The sequence below is a fragment of the Gracilinanus agilis genome, chromosome 4 (assembly GCF_016433145.1).
Source record: "Gracilinanus agilis isolate LMUSP501 chromosome 4, AgileGrace, whole genome shotgun sequence".
NCBI lineage: Eukaryota > Metazoa > Chordata > Mammalia > Didelphimorphia > Didelphidae > Gracilinanus > Gracilinanus agilis.
In genome coordinates, this window is record NC_058133.1 from 397,340,174 (window position 1) to 397,356,888 (window position 16,715).

The 16,715-nt window shown below is 35.9% G+C and overlaps 1 protein-coding gene across 1 annotated transcript in view; it reads left to right on the top strand.

Annotated features, from left to right (window-relative positions):
• Window positions 1–1,825: 1,825 nt before the first annotated feature.
• CCDC28A (coiled-coil domain containing 28A) overlaps window positions 1,826–16,715 on the top strand; it is a 24,745-nt gene continuing 9,855 nt past the window's right edge. Inside the window, exons 1-5 of the mRNA XM_044674619.1 lie at window positions 1,826–2,242; window positions 5,020–5,219; window positions 10,432–10,595; window positions 12,861–13,015; window positions 14,177–14,199. Coding sequence (XP_044530554.1) covers window positions 1,826–2,242; window positions 5,020–5,219; window positions 10,432–10,595; window positions 12,861–13,015; window positions 14,177–14,199 — 959 coding nt within the window. The remainder of the gene's footprint in view (window positions 2,243–5,019; window positions 5,220–10,431; window positions 10,596–12,860; window positions 13,016–14,176; window positions 14,200–16,715) is intronic.

Below are 16,715 nucleotides of genomic sequence, written 5' to 3' on the forward strand. Positions count from 1 at the left end.
GTTTGGAGTGATTATGAATAAACTAAAAACTTTTCTGTTAAAATAAACTCTCTAAAGCCAGGGGGGAAACCATTTGGTTCTTAGGTAGTATTATATTGTCCCTGGGCTTAAAATAAGCTAATTTTTATAACTAGATATTAAAACTGTAAAAATGTTTGTAAAACCATTTGACTTAAAAAATATTGGTTGTTTTTGAAATTTCATATAAAAAATCGCTCTGTATAAGCTGGCCTAGTAGATTTCATGCTAAGCTCTTTTGGGACTCATTCCCTCTATTACTAAAAAGGTAGGTATCACATCTTATCTTTTGAGAGAAGTAAATAATAACAGTTCAAAGTTGCCTCAGAAAAAATCTAGTCCAAGTGGCTACCCAGATTCCACTGAAGACCCCTAATTAGGATTGCTTCACAAGATAGTCTGCTCTACTTTTAGATAATTCTATTAGGCAGATTCTTCCTGTATTCTACCAAAATCTACTTCTCTGTACCTTCTACTTGAAATTCCTAGTTCTACCCTTTCGGGAAAAGCAAAAGATACAGAATAGGTCTCATCTTCCTTCGTCTTGATTGTTGTTCAGTTGTGACCAACTCTGTGACCCTATTTAGGGTTTTCTTGGTAAAGGTATTGGAGGGGTTTGCCATTTCCTTTCCAACATTTTTCAGGTGAGGAAACTGAGGCAAACAAGGGTACATGAGTTCCCTAAAGTCATACAGTTAGGAAGTGTCTGAGGCCAAATTCAAAATCAGGAAGATGAGTCTTCCTGATGATGATCATGATAATGACAATAGTGTCCTTCCTAAAATGTGGCACCCAGAACTAAATATTATTATCCAGATGTGATCTGATCCACTGGTCAGATCAATGGTACAGCAAGACTATCATCTTCACCGTCCTGGATACTCTTCTTTATTACTATAGCCCAGGATTTGAATTAGATTTATTGGTAGCCATGTCACACTGTTGACTCCTAGTGATCGTAAAAACAAATCCAAAAACTGTTTTTTATACAAACTGCTATCTAGTCACACATTTTCCAAAGCTGAGTTTTTGAATCCAAGGATGGGACTTTATCTATTAAACTTAATCTTATTAGTTTAGGACAATTGTTGTATCATTTTGGTTCCTGTCATCTAACATATTACCTAGCTTTTGTGCTATCCGGAAATCTACTGGTATGAACCTTTAATGGTTGAATTTTGTGACACACCATTTGGATACAGATTTTCATTTGAGTGCTTTTGGAAAAAATGAGTAAAGGTTCCATTCCAGCATCAGCAGTTTTGCATACAAATTCCACCTGCTGATATTAGGTTTCACAGCAAACTGAATGATGAGGATGAGCAGGTTCCAAGTGGAGAAAAGGAGGAGAGAGACTATGGCTGAGCTTTTCTGGAATGCGGGACAGCCTATGCAAAGGCAGAGAGTTCAGAAATGGAATAGTCTATTTGGGGAACAGCAAATACACAACATTAATAGCTTCACCATTTAGAGGAAAGAGTCCCTTGTTTCTTTTCTAAATATCATTAAAAATAAGATTGACTCATTTCTATCAGGGTTGGGTGAAGTTACAGGGAGATTTTCAAAGTCTGTTCCAGTCCAAAGATTGATTTACTTTAACATCCAAAGGCAAGGTCGCCTTTCTGGCAGCAAAAAGTCCCCTACACTTTATCCTCAAGTTCCTGATAAAGACTAGATCCGGAAGGGTCGCTATGGTGACATAGCAACTTCCTGTCTCCAGCTTTTCGTGGCAGAGCATGCTGGGAAATGTAGTGGGCAAGGTGTTCGGAGCGGTTCCACAAGGCAGGAGAGAGGGAGGGGTTCCAGCATGTGGACTACATTTCCCATAAGAACACCTCGCCGCGCCTCTGACTCTAGAAGAGGGGCAAGGCAGCAGCTCGTTATATCCTCACCTCTTCTCCGTGTCCACCTTCGTCTTTCTCTAGCTCTAAATGACAACGTCCAATCCAAGTTCACCCTTCCCGCCCCCATTAAAGTGGCTTTAGAGCCATTGAGAAGAGAAGAAAGGCAGGAAAACCCCAAAAAGATGCGCGAGAGAGGGCGGAGGCAGGGCCCCAGCTTAGCTGGCGGAAAGGGGCGGGGCTCCCGCCTCACTTGCCGGGGCGCCATCACCTCTCGTCACTTCCGTAAACAAAAGGGTCTGAGAAGGCGACCCAGCTGCGATGTGACTGCCGCCGCGGTGCGGGCTGAACCGCATTATCGTACCCTGCTCCTTCCGCCTCAGGTAGGGGCTGGGGATATTCCTAGCCCGTCCCACCCCGGCCCTCCCAGAGACAGGTCTCTGCCCCCTTGCGGACCTCCCATGCTTTTCTCTTTCCGGGCGCTGTCCAGGAGAACTGGGGCTGAGTGGCGTAGGGACTCGGAAGGGTAGCTCCCCTTCCTTTTTCCCATCGTACGTTTTGGAGCTGGAGGGGACCTTTCTCCTCACACTCCCACCCTTTTGGGGTTGTGTTCTTTGCTCTTGGGTGGTTTGCAGTTGAAGGCGAAGGATGCCTATACACAGAAGGAATCGTAGAGATTTTCTGGTTCAACTTCCTCATTTTATAGATGAGAACCGGGAGCCTGGAAACGTGAAATGGGCTCAAAAGCTTAGGGTTGCAGAGTAAATTAGGGGCAAAAATGTGATGAGAAGCCAGGACTAGACTCGTGGTCAAGTGCTTCATTGCATAATCCTAAATATAAATTTCGAATATGTACATATCCTGGACTCTGCTGGGAACTTATTAGATACCTTGTGTTTTAGGCAAATTGTTAAATCATCTTTGCATTTAATTTTTGATGTGTGCTGGCTGAAACAGAACCATTCAAAAGTGGCCTTTTTGTAACACTGGCGAAGAGGGAAGTTGCTACTCTGGAATTTCAGCATTTTTGTTTTAAACTGATTCATAGTCGGGATTAAGACTTGGATATTTGATCCTTCTAAAGTAAAAACTTATTTTGCTATGAAGCCGCATAAATTCCAGCTGATCTGTGGTGGAGTAAATTCACCCTGAGAAGAATTATATAAATGCCTGTATTGGTGGACTTTAATCTAGACAGAAAAATCTGGACTCAACATAATTGTTAAATAACTTTAAGGTGTGGCAACTCTTGATTTGAGTCTTTCTGAATGATTATAGCCTGCTTGCCATTGAATACAGCATACAAAATAATGAGCCTTCTTAGAGACATGCTCAAAGCAGATGAACAGCAATTTATATTTCTCAAATTATATGGTTTCAAAACATCCCCAAAAATGGTTTTAGTAAGACTATTATAGTATTGGCCTATAGACGAAAATATAACTTAATGCAGTCAGGCATGAAAAAACATTTGGGATTTGTACTGCTAACTGAATGAGGCTGGGAGATTTAAGACTTGATATTCTTTACAGAGGCCATTTACTGCCATATAGCAGACATTTTCTTCCAGGTAGGGGGAAATCCCTGTATAGCGTTGTCTTTAGAAGCTATTTAAAAACAAGAAGAGGAAGGTAGAGACAAAATTCAAAGAATTTTCTTTCAACAATTCTGCTTTTTTTTTTCCATGTAGTTAGAACAAACTTTAAACATAGAAAGAATAGGCAGCCCATGTATATGGTATGATTTCAATTAGTGAAAACTCCTTGGGTCCTTTACTGCCTTTACCACTTGTTCACTAATACCTTAAATTCCATAAAAATATACTTTATTTAGCTTAGGATTCCTTCTCCCTGTTAAAATTTACAAACACTTCTTGGAACAGATGACATATCACTTCAGTAGGATGTAACATTCTCCCTGCCCTATAATGTGCTTAATAAATTCTGATTGATTGATTAATTTATAGTATGAAAAAAGATTTTGATGTGGAAAAGGAGAGTCCAGGAGGGCTGTGGGCAAATAGGGATTCATTAGATCAAAAATTTAGAAGGGAAAAATTTATTAAAGTGTAGGAGAAAATGGATACCTTTGAGTGAAAGGAAGATAAAGCTTTCCTATTTCACAAATTTTTCTAGAGCAAATTCTGTAGACTTGAATTTTAGGAATCATCATCCTAACCTCTACTATATATATACTTGAGCAATTTCTGCTAGATTTTTGCTGTTTTTTGTTAATTGGTTGGTTTTTAAGACTGAGGCTCCCTAACTCACCTAGCCCTGATCCAACAACAGATGAGCATAGAAGCATTGATATGCTCTTATTGTATGTGGGCCACTTTATACCTCCTTAGGTAGCCTGGTTCTGCTTTCCTTATTTCACTGAATACTCCCTTTCCCTCATTCCTTCCATATTTGTGGCTAACAATGCATTCAGTTTATTTGGCCCATTGCAGCTTTGAATTCCCAAACACGGGCAACCAACCTCAGCTTCTCTGGCAGTAAAGATTACAGGCATGCATCACCATACCCAGCCCCTATTAGTTCTTTATGTAGAATGTGAGATGTTCTGCTGTAGAACCCTTTTTTCCACTTAAATATTGGGATACATATATGATAGCTAGATTATAGAATTCTTATAGGCAGGAACTGCCTTATTTATGTTTGTTGGCTTCCCATACTTACTACCATGCTTTTTATACACTGCAGGCACTTAATAAATGCTATTGTTGTTGTTTTTTTAAACCCTTCCCTTCCCTTTTAGAATCAATACTGGGTATTGGTTCCAAGGCAGAATAACAGTAAGGGCTCTGCAATGGGCTTTTAGTGACTTGCCCAGAGTTCCGTAGTTAAGAAGTGTCTGAGACCAATTTTAAACCTAGGGCCTCCCATTTTTAGGCCTGGCTCACAATCTGCTGAGCCGCCTAACTATCCCCTTACTTAATAAAAATGTTTGCTGAATGACTAATATATTTTGCATGACTTCACATCTATAATTGATATCATGCCTTCTCAAGAGAAGGGAAATTTGGAACTCAAATTTTTTTAAATGTTAAAAAAATTTTCATGTAATTGGGAAATATTTAATCAATTTTATTTAAAAAAATAAATGTTAGATGAAGGAATGTTACATAAATGAATAATAGCTGTGTTTCCTCACTCAGGTCTTAAAAAATTGGTCTTGGTGCAGCAAGGAATATAAAACTATGGAAGAACGAAAAATAAAAAGGAGGAGCCCTAAATCCTTTAGTTCTCATTCTACTCAACTTGTTAATTCTAAGAAAAACTCCATGCCAGTTAGTAAAAGCACAGGGTTTTCAAATCCTACATCACAGTCAAGTTCACAAAGACCAAAGTTAAAAAGGTGAGCCTTCATCTTTTGAACTGTTAGAGGGAAATGTAATTTAAAGTAATGCTAAATATTTCTTATTTTTTCCCAAAACATTTTTCTCTTGCCTGTATTCTTATTTATTTTCTAAATAATTTATCTTCTGGAATAGTTTGTATGACAGAGATTAATGATTCAGTCAGGTGAATGTATAGTGAAAGTGAATAAAAGCTCTATTGTAAAGATGACCCTATGGAGATTTTACAGACACAATAAAAAAAATTCTTGGTTGAAGAAAGATCAAAGGTCACAATCTGAAAGTTAGGGGCTTGACTAGAAGCTGATGAGTGAGCCATAACCCAGAAGAAGGCAAAAAGGAAAGGGTTAGTATTTAAAAGGAAAGTGGGATGGCTTTGAAAATTAAATTGCAATATATTTTAAATCCAGATAAGAGTGCTTTTTTCTTACTATATTAATTACGTTGGTGGCAAGAGAACATTGTTAGTATCTGTCTGTTTTTCTGAGTACTAAAATATGCATTCAAATGTAAAATGTGTTATTTAAATTTTTCTTAAAAAGGTGTTTATTGAGCAAAAACTATCTGTAGTTCTACAACTAAATTGTATGTGTATCTAAGTGAAAAGAAGGCATTGCTGCTTTATTTGTGGATAATCTTTCACTTATTGTGAGGAAATAAAACTTTTTTGATGAAGACTTGAGAATGCTTACAAAGAGTAAATCAAGTATATGTGGAGGTACCTGATGATGCAGTTGGTAGAATCCTGGACCAGAAATCAAGAAGACCTGAGCTCAAATTCAGCCTCAGGCACTTACTAGTTTATGTGCCTCTGGGTAAGTCACTTACCCTCTATTTGCCTCAATTTTGTTAAATGTAAAATGAGGATTATATTAGCACCTACCTCTCAGGGTCACTGTGAGGGTAAAATTAGGTAATATTCTAAAGAGTTGAAAACCTTAAAGCAATATATAAATATTATCTATTAGTGTTGAGAAGGCAGTGTGGTATAGTGGATAGATTGTTGTACTTGGAGTCTAGAAGATTTAACATATCCATTTATTAGCTGTATGACCCTGAACAAGTCTCTTGACTTGAGTTTTAATTTACTTATCTGTAAATCAGATATAATGATTACTGTTATCTCATAGAGTTGTCATAAGGATCAAATGAGACAGATTTTGTCAAATGTTTTGCAAGCCATACAACATTATTTAAATATTAGTCATCATTACATCAGTTTGAATGCTCATCATTATGTCATAGTTTGAATGCATAAGTTTTTTATTTTTATCAAGAAGTGGTGGGATAAGTTTAATCCTACAGGACTAGAATTTTATGCTAGTTCTTGAAATGGAAGTGAAGGCTGTAGATTATTGAAAAAAGAGTAAGGAGACCCTTCAAGATTGGGAAAAGTAGCATGTTGTATTCAAGTATTGTAAGGAGGTTCTCTTGTCTTGAAAAAAGAACATAGGTTGGAGAATAATTTGAGAGAATGATTAAGGCGTAGAGGGGAGGGATTCATCTTTCTCCCCCAAATTTGAAACTAATAAAAAACAATTAATATATGCACATATATTTATATATTACAGAATTTCAGATTTATAAGAGACTTCATTTAACCAAATAAGTGCAATTCATACTTTAAAAAAGAGTACTTCAGCCTGCCTAACAAACCATCCAGCCGTTGCTCAAAAATCAAGACTGAAAGGAAATGTAGACCTATCAGGAGTGACTGTCTATGAAAGCAGCCCATTAAACTTCTGGATTTATATATCTAGCTTCAGTCTCTTCTGAGCTTCATCTGCCTGTTAGACAATTTCCTGTTGGACATTTCAAACTGTATATATTAGAAATATTTCAGACTGAACATGTCCAAAACAAAACTCATTATCTTCTTTCCACCCCACCCTTCTTGCAAGCTTAGCTGTTCCTGTTGAAAACACCACCATTTTTTCCATTCTTCCAAGTTTGTAACTTTGGTCTTGTCCTTGACTGCTCACTCTCTCTTACCACACATATACACTCATTTGCTAAACTTTACCTTTCAATATCCACATCTCTAGCACCTAGCCACTTCCCTCAGCTAACCATTTAGTTCAGATCTTCATCATCACCTACCTAGATTATTAGTCTTCCTGTCTCAAGTTCTCCCACTTCATTATATATCATATATATGTACATATATACCCACATATCATATATATAAGTCCCCATTTTTCTCTAAAGTATAGCTCTTATCAATTAAAAAAGAGACCACATTACTGCCAGAGTAATTTTCTTTAATTGCAGATCTGACCATGTCACTCTCCATCTCAAAATTCCACTGACTTCTATTGCTTTTAGAATTAAATATAAACTCCCCTGCTTAGCCCTTAAAGGTCTTCTCAACTTTCCCCCAATCTCTCTTTCTAGCCTTATTGTATACAGTTCTGGAGTTAGCTCAATTCCCTTTCTGTTCAATTATGGGTCTAATCCAAATTCTTGGGGGAAAACTTTATTCAATTGTGGGAATTAGAAGAAAACCTTATTTCATTGCTTGAAACTATTCCTATGAGGCAGGGAAGCTGGACTACCTCTCCCTGGGTTTTGCTGGCCAGAAACTTAGTCAGGTCCTGATAAAAGGAGTTTCTTACAATTGCACATCTCAGGCAATTCTTATGTCTTATCTAAAAATTGACTCCATACTGATCAGTTAGTTATTGTTTCCATGCTTCCATGCTCCTTTGATTGTATACGGATATTTTGGAGAAGTGAGATACCTCTTTTTCTGAATTCAAGGAATTGTACCTGTTCACTCTTATCTTTCCAGCTCGGAAAGTCCCTAACCTTTCATCCAGTTAGAAATAAGACTACTTAATGTTGTATTGTTTCCTTTTAATTAATTGTTTTTAGTATATAAAAGTCTGTTTTCCTCCATATTTAGGGTCCAACCCTAAGCTGAGGAAGGGGCCAGGTCTGGATTTGTTAGGCAATTGCTATGCACTGCTTAATAAATCAGAATGCTCAGAAGACTGCACCTTTGTTTCCTCAGTCACTTTCATCTTTCATCTGCTACATGTTCTAATGAAAGATGAAAATACATAAAACGGAGCTGGAAGGGGGTTGCAGGATGAGGAAGGGCACTCTCAGGGTGTGATGGTAAGGAGAAAGGAGGAGCCCCTGTGGGTGAGGTGAAGCATGTCAGGATCCCTTCCTAAAATGGTGATTCCAAGTAGGCAGTAATCAATCAAGGGAAGAAGATCTCCAAAGGGCAGTGTGTCAGACCAGGAAATAAAGGAAATGGCCAGAGAAGGAGAGTCCGGGTATGACTATAAATAAAACTATTTTTTATATAGGTTTAATGATTTAGGATAGAGAAAGGTTTATTATTTAAGCTTTTATTAAGCACCTACTATGTAAAATGCACTCTCCTGTGCATCATAGATAAAAGGACAAAAATAAATCTGCCTGTATCCTTAAGCAGCTTCTGTAGTTTATGGGAGGATACAATATTTACATAATTATAATACAGAGTAATTTGAAGAAGAGAGCTTTAACAGTTGATGAATTTAGTGAAGCCTTCACACTGGTGAGCTGAGTCTTGAGAGAAGGTAGAGACTCTAAGAGGTAGAACTGAGGAAGGAAGTTCATTCTGGGCTTAGGAGCTGGCTCACGAGAATGCAGATACAGGAAATGGAATAGTGAGTTTGGGAAGTAGCTAGTAGTGTCATGTGAGATAAGGCTGAAGGGTAGACTGGATCCAGATTATGAAGGTCTATAAATTCCCCACTGGGGAATTTGTATTTTATCCTAGATGAAGTGGGGAGCTACTGCAAGTTTGTGAGCAAGGAAGTGGCATGATAAGATATGTATTTTGGGAGGATACCAGTGTGGATTGATTAGAGAGGACATAGGTTGGGAACAAGGAGAGGAATGGGAGCTTATAACAGTTTAAATGAGTGGCTATGAGTGTCTGAATTAAGGTACTTACTGTGTGAATGGAAAGAAGGGCATAGATTTGACATATGCATAGGGGTAAAATTGAAAAAATTTGACATCTAAGTAAATGTCAAGGATGAGAGAGAGGACAGATACTAGAATGGCTTGGAAGGAATAAACCTAAGTGACTTAGACAGAAATGCACCTCATTAGAAATAAGGAAGTTGAGCAGACAGACCAGTTTAGGGGGAAGATAAGTACTATATTTTATATTCCATGTTGAACTTGAAATGCTGATGAGACATCCACATGGCTTTGTCCAATACGAATAGAGTTTGAAATAGATTAGTGCTGCATTTATGGGTTTGGAAGTTGCAGTAGAACCCATGAAAAAGAGCAGAAGGAGAAGAGGACCCAGGATGGAGCCTTGAAGTACACCTACATGTAAGGGTGAGGAGATAGATGAGGATTCAGCAACATAACCAGAGAAAGAATACTGATAGAGATAGGAGGAGAACTGAGAGAGATCATCTCCTGGAAGCTAGCAGTAATTAAATCATGATTCCTGGGGGGAAGATGCTTAGACCAAACCTCTCTGGTAGTTAGTTCCACTGAGGATTCTTTGTATATTTCAGGGTTTGATATAACTGGTACTACATCATTTGCAAATAGAAGGCTTGGAAAATCCTCAAATCAATAGGAAATCCTTCTTTATTCAGACTTTTTATATGAGGCACCTTCCTTTTATCTTTCTTATTTTGAAAGTAGTATGTAAATAATTAAAAATAATAATAGCTAACATCTTCATAGTACCTACTATGTGCCATGTATTGTATTAAATGCTTTACAGTTAATATCTCATTTGATCATCACAACAACCTTGGGAGGTAGGTACTATTGTTATACCTGTTTTACACTCGAGAAAACTAAAGTTAAGTCACTTGCCCAGGGTCACACAGTTAATAAATATCTGAGCAAGATTTGATTTCAGGCCTTCCTGACTTCAAGCTCAGTGCTCTATCAATTATTCCATCTAGGCAGGATTAATATTAATTAATAATGAAATTTAATTTTTTCTGTACTTTAGAGATCTAATGACATTTTATATAACCTTTAAGGTTATCACTATTTATGTTCACTTTTAGTTGTAGCTCTGGGTTTTTTTGGTTAACATTTCTCTTTTTCTGATTTAAGGACACCCCAATAAAGTTTGCTAATGGTTGCATACTGCATTGTAGGTTGTTTTAGTGTATTTTCTTTAAGTGATTCAGAAGACAGAAGTTTCACACTAAGAATATTTAATCTCTCCAGAGGCATGAAAGAAAAGGCCAGACCTCAGGGGGGAGAAGGAAAAGGTGCCCAGTCAGCTCCAATTCAGCATTCCTTTCTCACTGATGTCTCAGATGTTCAAGAGATGGAGAGGGGTCTTCTGAGCCTTTTGAATGATTTCCATTCTGGAAAACTTCAAGCATTTGGTAACTAACTATGGAATTTTCTGTAAGATTTTAAAGACATAATTGTTCCCTCATTTTCAGGATCCTTTATCATTTTGTAAGTACTTACCAACTTAGTAAAATATATTCTTACTCTCATAGGAATTATAATAATCCCTAGTTTGTATTCATGTTGAAAAACATAAATCAAAATTTGCCTTACAAAATTTCAATAAAATAGTTTATATAAAAATAAATGAAAGAGGATATACTTGAACACTGAAATTGAATTACTGTTACCAAATAAATATGTTAAGAATGTTAAAAGCAAGGATATGCTTGGAAAACTCAGCCTGTATTAGTGTTTCAGGTTAGGAAGGTCTCAAGGTTATTTTCCTCCTTCCTTCCAAACAAAGAATTATTTCCTGTCTATGTCCAGTCCCTTACACATATGAGATCCCAGGTTCTTTGTTCTCTAACTTTTTTTAAGAAAAATATCACACATTTTATGAAAATTCAATTTTGACAGTTTGTAAATTTTTCCTATTATTTCTTTAATGCTCAAGTCTCCCTTTATTTTATTCTCTTTTGGGGGAACTACATAATTATTTCCCTATTGTTCATTGAATGAAAATGCCTTAGTAGAGTTGAATGACCTAAAAAAATCCACTTGAATTTGTGATAGTACAACATTTTTCAAATGCAAAAATATCCACAGAATTAAAGATTTCCATTAGAAATGTGTTAAGAGGGGCAGCTGGGTAGCTCAGTGGATTGAGAGTCAAGCCTAGAGACAGGAGGTCCTAGGTTCAAATCCGGCCTCAGACACTTCCCAGCTGTGTGACCCTGGGCAAGTCACTTGACCTCCATTGCCTACCCTTACCAATCTTCCACCTATAAGTCAATATACAGAAGTTAAGGGTTTAAAATAAAAAAAAAAAAAGAAATGTGTTAAAAAAAATTACATATAAGCAACTATGATACCCTTTATCCAGAAAAAATTCTTTATTGAAATCAACTGATTAAATTCAGAATGTATTTGATGTGAATATTCCTTCTTGACTAGCTTGGTTATTTTATTGGTATTAGGACCCTGACAAAAAGGAAAGGCTAATTTTCTTTTTTTCCAGATTTTTTTTGCTTCTGAATTTTTTATTTAATTTGAACTGATATTTAGTATACCTTAGTACTATCTGTGGGAAAAGTTTTTAAAATTGAATTTGTAATACCATGGAATTGCAGAGATGCATGTTTAACCACATTTGAAGTTTTAAATTGCCACATTAATGGCTTATATAGAAATGGCGCTACTGTTTTTTCAAATAAATCTTACTGGATAATTAAACACACTTAGAAACATCTTTAGCTAGTAGTGTAAATTATTTTACTGTCTGTACCTAAAATCTAATAACATTTATTTAAAGTTTGCAATTAACATTTTTCACTAATTTAAATTGACCTCCTCCATTTCAAGTTATTAAGGTTTTAGTGCAATTGCTATTTAGTTGCTGCCAGCATTTTAAGTACCACATTATAGTGTTTTATTTTGTTCCTTTTCTCTTATAATAAAACATGATTATAGATTATTTCTCTTTCATAAATGAATTATATACTTGAATGATAAAATGATTTAGAGTTGTGTTCTTTTGGACCTTAATTTCATGCAAACCATTGCACTTATCTAATTCAAAAGGCAATGGCTGCCCCAAGGTAAGAGTATTCTTTTAACACATTATTGCTGGGGCAGCTAGGTGGCTCAGTGGATAGAGAATCAGGCCTAGAGAGGGGAGGTCTTGGGTTCAAATGTGGCCTCAGATATTTCTTAGCTGGTTGACCCTAGGCAGGTCACTTAACCTCCATTGCCTCTCCTTTACTGCTCTTCTGCCTAGAACCAATATATAGTATTGATTCTAAGATGGAAGGTAAAGATTTTTTAAAACCATCATTTTTGCTGTGAACTTAAATTTTATGCTGATTAATAAACACTTTGATTTTATTATCTAGCTTTTTTTTGCCTGCCTTCAAAATATGTCAATTGCCCTTTATTATATAATTTCAGCCATCATCCTATTATTAGTAAGAAATTAGATTGTAATTGAAGCTTACTATGTAGACAGTAATAAAATATTATGTTATGAAAAATGAAGAGAGATTAATGTTGGAATTCTCATTCTGAAAAAAATTTTCCTCCTTTACATGCTAACTTTGGATCCCATTTGTACTCATAACTTTTTGTAATCTAAATAAAACCATGAATCCTTTTTTTCTCCTTTTCTCCTTCCTTCTTTCCTCCCTGCCTCCCACTAGGAAATGAATGTTCCATAGAACAGATGGAACATGTTCGAGGAATGCAAGAGAAGTTAGCTCGACTGAATTTGGAGCTCTATGGGGAGTTAGAGGAACTTCCTGAGGATAAGAGAAAAATAGCCAGTGACGCTAATCTGGATAGGCTTCTGTCAGATGTGAGTACAATTTGGAAAAAGATGGGTTTTTTAAAGTATATATTAGAAGCTATATTTTGTATGACTATAGCTATGTATCCTAGAAGCTGCGTGTGTGTTTCTGTATAGATTTCATTAAGATATAAATGTGGAGTTCCTTAGTGTTAAAAGATATTTCCTTTATCTGATGTATTTTATAAGGTCTTTTAAAAATTACTTTGGATTTAAGAATGTAATTATAGATATTATGCTTATGATAGTTTAATACTAACAGCTGGATTCTTAATATCCAGTTATATTAATTCTAGCCTTAGAATCTATTATTTACCAATCATAAATAACAAATTATCCTAGGTAAATAGTAAGGAGTGTCACTTTAATTTTCATTCAAACAAGGCAACTCTTAAATTTTTGTAATTGTTTCAAGTTTATAATATTCAGTATTTTACCTAGTATAATATGTTTTTATCCAACTCTTGCAGTTAGCTACAGCAAATATATGCATAATCTACTATAATGATTTTTCATTTATCAAGTATTTCTCTTTTTCATGCTGACCAATTGACTAATTGTAGATAATTTTAGAATGGTATTAAAGGTCCAGTTTTTAATGTAGTTCCTGCTTGTCTTTTTAAAGTTTTAACTCATTAAGGCAGCAGGGCATAGTGGATCGAGAACGGGCCTTGGAGTCAAGACCTAGGTTCAGGTTTTGCCTCTGCCACTTCCTGGCTGTGTGACTGAGCAAATCACTTAATCAGTCACTCACTATCCCTAGCAACTCCTTAAGAATCTATACCAGTTGGCCTTGATTGAGTTACTTCTTCACCAAGAGTTTCTTACAGCAGTGAAATGATATATCCAGACCTTTAAAAATTAATAAATATAAAGGCTACTTTTTCTGTAAATAAATTCTCAGTCCCTTCAAATGAAACAAATATATTTGTATGTATATATGCATAGCAGTATGTTTATGTGTGTATATATGTGCATAGATACACACACATATACTAAACTTTTTTCCATCTGAGAGAAGGTAGTAGATTAAGTGACTTCTCTTTCCTTTTTGTAAATAGTTATCTTTGCTATTTTAAGTGTCTAATACTATGGAAGGTTGTATTGTTAATAGGGTTTTGTCTGTCTTTTTTCTTGTCAAAAGTAAAATATTTTTCTCTTTTCTTACAGTTAGAAGAGCTGAATTCTTCCATGTATCCTTTGCTAAATATCTACAGGGAAAACTTCTATTTAATGGAATTCCTGGAGATTAGTTATGGGAAAATTTTTAGCTAAGGGAATGCTGTTCAGAAGCTACTAAAGGGGGCACCAGCTGTTACCTATGGGGTTTATCCTTTGTATCTTAGGAGTCCAGATACAATAGAAGTGACAATAGTCACTTCTATGACTTAACTCTGTAATTTTTTGTGTTTTGTCATGAGGACATTTCTACATAGATAGTGGACACCCTTGGGAGAATATTCATTTCAAGGCAAAGCAAAATAGAATTTACATAGGGCACAGTGGCACATGTATAAAATATAAGAATCTTTTAAAATACTTTTAAAATACCTAAAATTAGTTCATAGTCATTAAACTATGGGCTTTCTCTTTGAGTTTATGTACTCCACAGTGACATCTATTTTGTAAGTCATGGGGCATTTCCTTTTTTTTTTTTTAAACATTTATTCATATTCATTTTTAACATGGTTACATGATTCATGCTCCTCCTTTCCCCTTTGGCCCCCGCACTCCCCCCACCCATGGCCGATGCACATTTCCACTAGTTTTGTCATGTGTCCTTGATCAAGACCTATTTCCAAATTGTTGGTAGTTGCATTGGTGTGGTAGTTTCGAGTCCACACCCTCAATCATGTCCACCCTGACCCATGCGTTCAAGCAGTTGTTTTTCTTATATGTCTCCTCTCCTGCAGTCCTTCCTCTGAATGTGGGTAGCTTTCTTTACCATAAATCCCTCAGAGCTGTCCTCTGTCATTGCATTGCTGCTGGTACAGAGGTCCATTACATTCAATTTTACCACAGTATATCAGTCTCTGTGTACAATGTTCTTCTGGCTCTGCTCCTTTCGCTCTGCATCAGTTCCTGGAGGTCTCTCCAGTTCACCTGGAACTGCTCCAGTTTATTATTCCTTTTAGCACAATAGTATTCCATCACCCGCATATACCACAGTTTGTTCAGCCATTCCCCAATTGAAGGACATACCCTCCTTTTCCAGTTTGTTGCCACTACAAAAAGCGCAGCTATAAATATTTTCGTACAAGTCTGTTTATCTATGATCTCTTTGGGGTACAAACCCAACAAAGGTATGGATGGATCAAAGGGCAGGCATTCTTTTATAGCCCTTTGAGCATGATTCCAAATTGCCAGCCAGAATGGCTGGATAAGTTCACAACTCCACCAGCAATGCATTAATATCTCAATTTTGCCACATCCCCATCAACATTCATTACTTTCCCCTTCTTTCATTTTAGCCAATCTGCTAGGTGTGAGGTGATACCTCAGAGTTGTTTTGATTTGCATTTCTCTAATTATTAGAGATTTGGAATACTTTCTCATGTGCTTATTGATACTTTTGATTTCTTTACCTGAAAATTGCCTATTCGTGTCTCTTGCCCATTTATCAATTGGGGAATGGCTTGATTTTTTTATACAATTGCTTTAACTCCTTGTATATTTGAGTAATTAGACCCCTGTCAGAGTTTTTTGTTATAAAGATTTTTTCCCAATTTGTTGTTTCCCTTCTGATTTTGACTATATTGTTTTTGTTTGTACAAAAACTTTTTAGTTTAATATAATCAAAACAATTTAATTTACATTTTGTAATTTTCTCTAACTCTTGCTTGGTTTTAAAGTCTTTCCTTTCCCAGAGATCTGACAAGTATACTATTCTGTGTTTACTTAACTTGTTTATAGTTTCCCTCTTTATATTCAAGTCATTCACCCCTTCTGAATTTATCTTGGTGTAGGGTGTGAGATGTTGATCTAGACCTAATCTCTCCCGTATTGTTTTCCAAATTTCCCAGCAGTTTTTGTCAAATAGTGGATTCATGTCCCAAAAGTTGGGCTCTTTGGGTTTATCATACACTGTCTTGCTAATGTCATTTACCCCAAGTCTATTCCATTGATCCTCCTCTCTATCTTAGCCAGTACCATATTGTTTTGATGACTGCTGATTTATAGTATAGTTTAATATCTGGTACTGTTAGGTCCCCTTCCTTCATATTTTTTTTCATTATTTCCCTTGATATTCTTGATCTTTTGTTATTCCAAATGAAATTTGTTATAGTTTTTTCTAATTCAGTAAAGAAGATTTTTGGTAGCTTGATATGTATTGCGCTAAATAGGTAAATTAATTTGGGTAGAATTGTCATTTTTATTATGTTAGCTTGTCCTACCCATAAGCAATCAATGGCTTTCCAATTGTTTAGATCCAGTTTTATTTGTTTGGAAAATGTTTTGTAGTTGTTTTCATATAATTGCTGTGTTTGTTTTGGTAGATAGATTCCTAAGTATTTTATATTGTCTAGGGTGATTTTATATGGTGTTTCTCTTTCTACTTCTTGCTGCTCCAGTGTGTTGGAAATGTATAGAAATGCTGATGATTTATGTGCATTTATTTTGTATCCTGCAACTTTGCTAAAGTTGTTGATTATTTCTACAAGCTTCTTAGTTGATTCTCTAGGATTTTTTAAGTAGACCATCATATCAT